Source organism: Marasmius oreades, chromosome 6 (genome assembly GCF_018924745.1).
Source record: "Marasmius oreades isolate 03SP1 chromosome 6, whole genome shotgun sequence".
NCBI lineage: Eukaryota > Fungi > Basidiomycota > Agaricomycetes > Agaricales > Marasmiaceae > Marasmius > Marasmius oreades.
In genome coordinates, this window is record NC_057328.1 from 1,006,548 (window position 1) to 1,007,793 (window position 1,246).

The 1,246-nt window shown below is 41.6% G+C and overlaps 1 protein-coding gene across 1 annotated transcript; it reads left to right on the top strand.

The window, feature by feature from the left end:
* Positions 1–668: 668 nt before the first annotated feature.
* E1B28_009726 (uncharacterized protein) lies at positions 669–1,110 on the top strand (the record flags this gene model as incomplete). The annotated part of the gene is made up of 3 exons (XM_043154639.1): positions 669–719; positions 785–861; positions 930–1,110. 3 exons carry the CDS (start codon positions 669–671, stop codon positions 1,108–1,110), a joined length of 309 nt encoding a protein of 102 aa, XP_043007094.1.
* Between the last annotated feature and the right edge of the window lie 136 nt (positions 1,111–1,246).

Sequence of the window (1,246 nt, forward strand, 5' to 3'; positions counted from 1 at the left end):
TGTAGCCTTTGTAGTCTTTTGTTCCTGTCTCTTTTGTCTTCTGTTTCTCTCTCTGTTTGTTTGCTTCTTTCTCTTATTTTTCTAGTATCTACTCAATATATTCTGTTTCCTCTCTCTCAAACCAAGCTCTGTCTGAATTCTACTGCTCAAATAGCACCTCTAAGCTTTCTGAAACCATTCAAACCCTTGGATAAGTATTTCCAATCCCAAATCACACTCTAGTCTGTAAATCTGTAGTGAACCTCTAGTAGTATTCATTGTGCATCCCTAATCCCCTGACTTGTGTCAACAGATGATTCTCTGAGTAAGTCTTGAAACCTCACCTGTTGAGTGCATCAGTAGAGTTTTCAATTCCTGACACGGGTGGGGTTTCATATAAATTTCTTCTTTCAGATCACCATATAGATGGCACTCTTCACGTCCCATTGTCCCATTGAGGTCATCAGCTGCCGCCAAGGCTAACATCAATCTTAATGTTTCTAGGTGTACAACTGGTGCGAAGGTTTTGTCATAATCCATTCCTGGTACCTGGGAGTATCCTTTCGCCACAGTGGTGCTTTATAGCATTCAATACTTCTCTATCCAATTTTACATCAAAGACAAGTCGACATCCAACAGTCTTTCTGTCAGTAGGTCTCTCCTCCATTCTCCAAGTACCATTGCTAACAATGTGCCATACCGGCCCTCAGGTGATGACATTGCCTCTTCCAGAGTTTTTGGTATGTGGGTAATTTTCCATTTGCAACCGTGAATGCATAATGACTGATGTCGTTCTCATTGCTAGATACCCTCCGGTCTAGTCATTTTGGTGCTGGATGTGCATCAGGGTTGGAAAGCTTCTGATAGTCATGGGATTTTACAGTATGTGCTAATTGTCAAAGCAGAATTGTATTTAGCTGATTCAATTTTGAATTGTATTCAATGTTCAGCTTCAGTACTGGAATTCTTGATGGTGAAGGTTCGGTGGAGAGTGGTTTGGGCGATTGGGAAGGTTGGGAAGGTTTTGGTGTCTCCAGAATGGTTGTAGGGGGTTCGTTTGAATCATTTGGCTCTGATGATGGTGACAGCGGTCTGGATTCTCTATCTCCCCCTGACTGTGTCCTAGTGTAGTTTCATGTGTAACTGTGGTCTTCCTCTTTGGGAATATTAAATTTCATGATTTTAATCCGATGGTGGTTGTATCGTAATATTGGATCCCTTTTTGGACCATCTACATGACCAAATATGTTTGTCTGGTCTCGAGCTT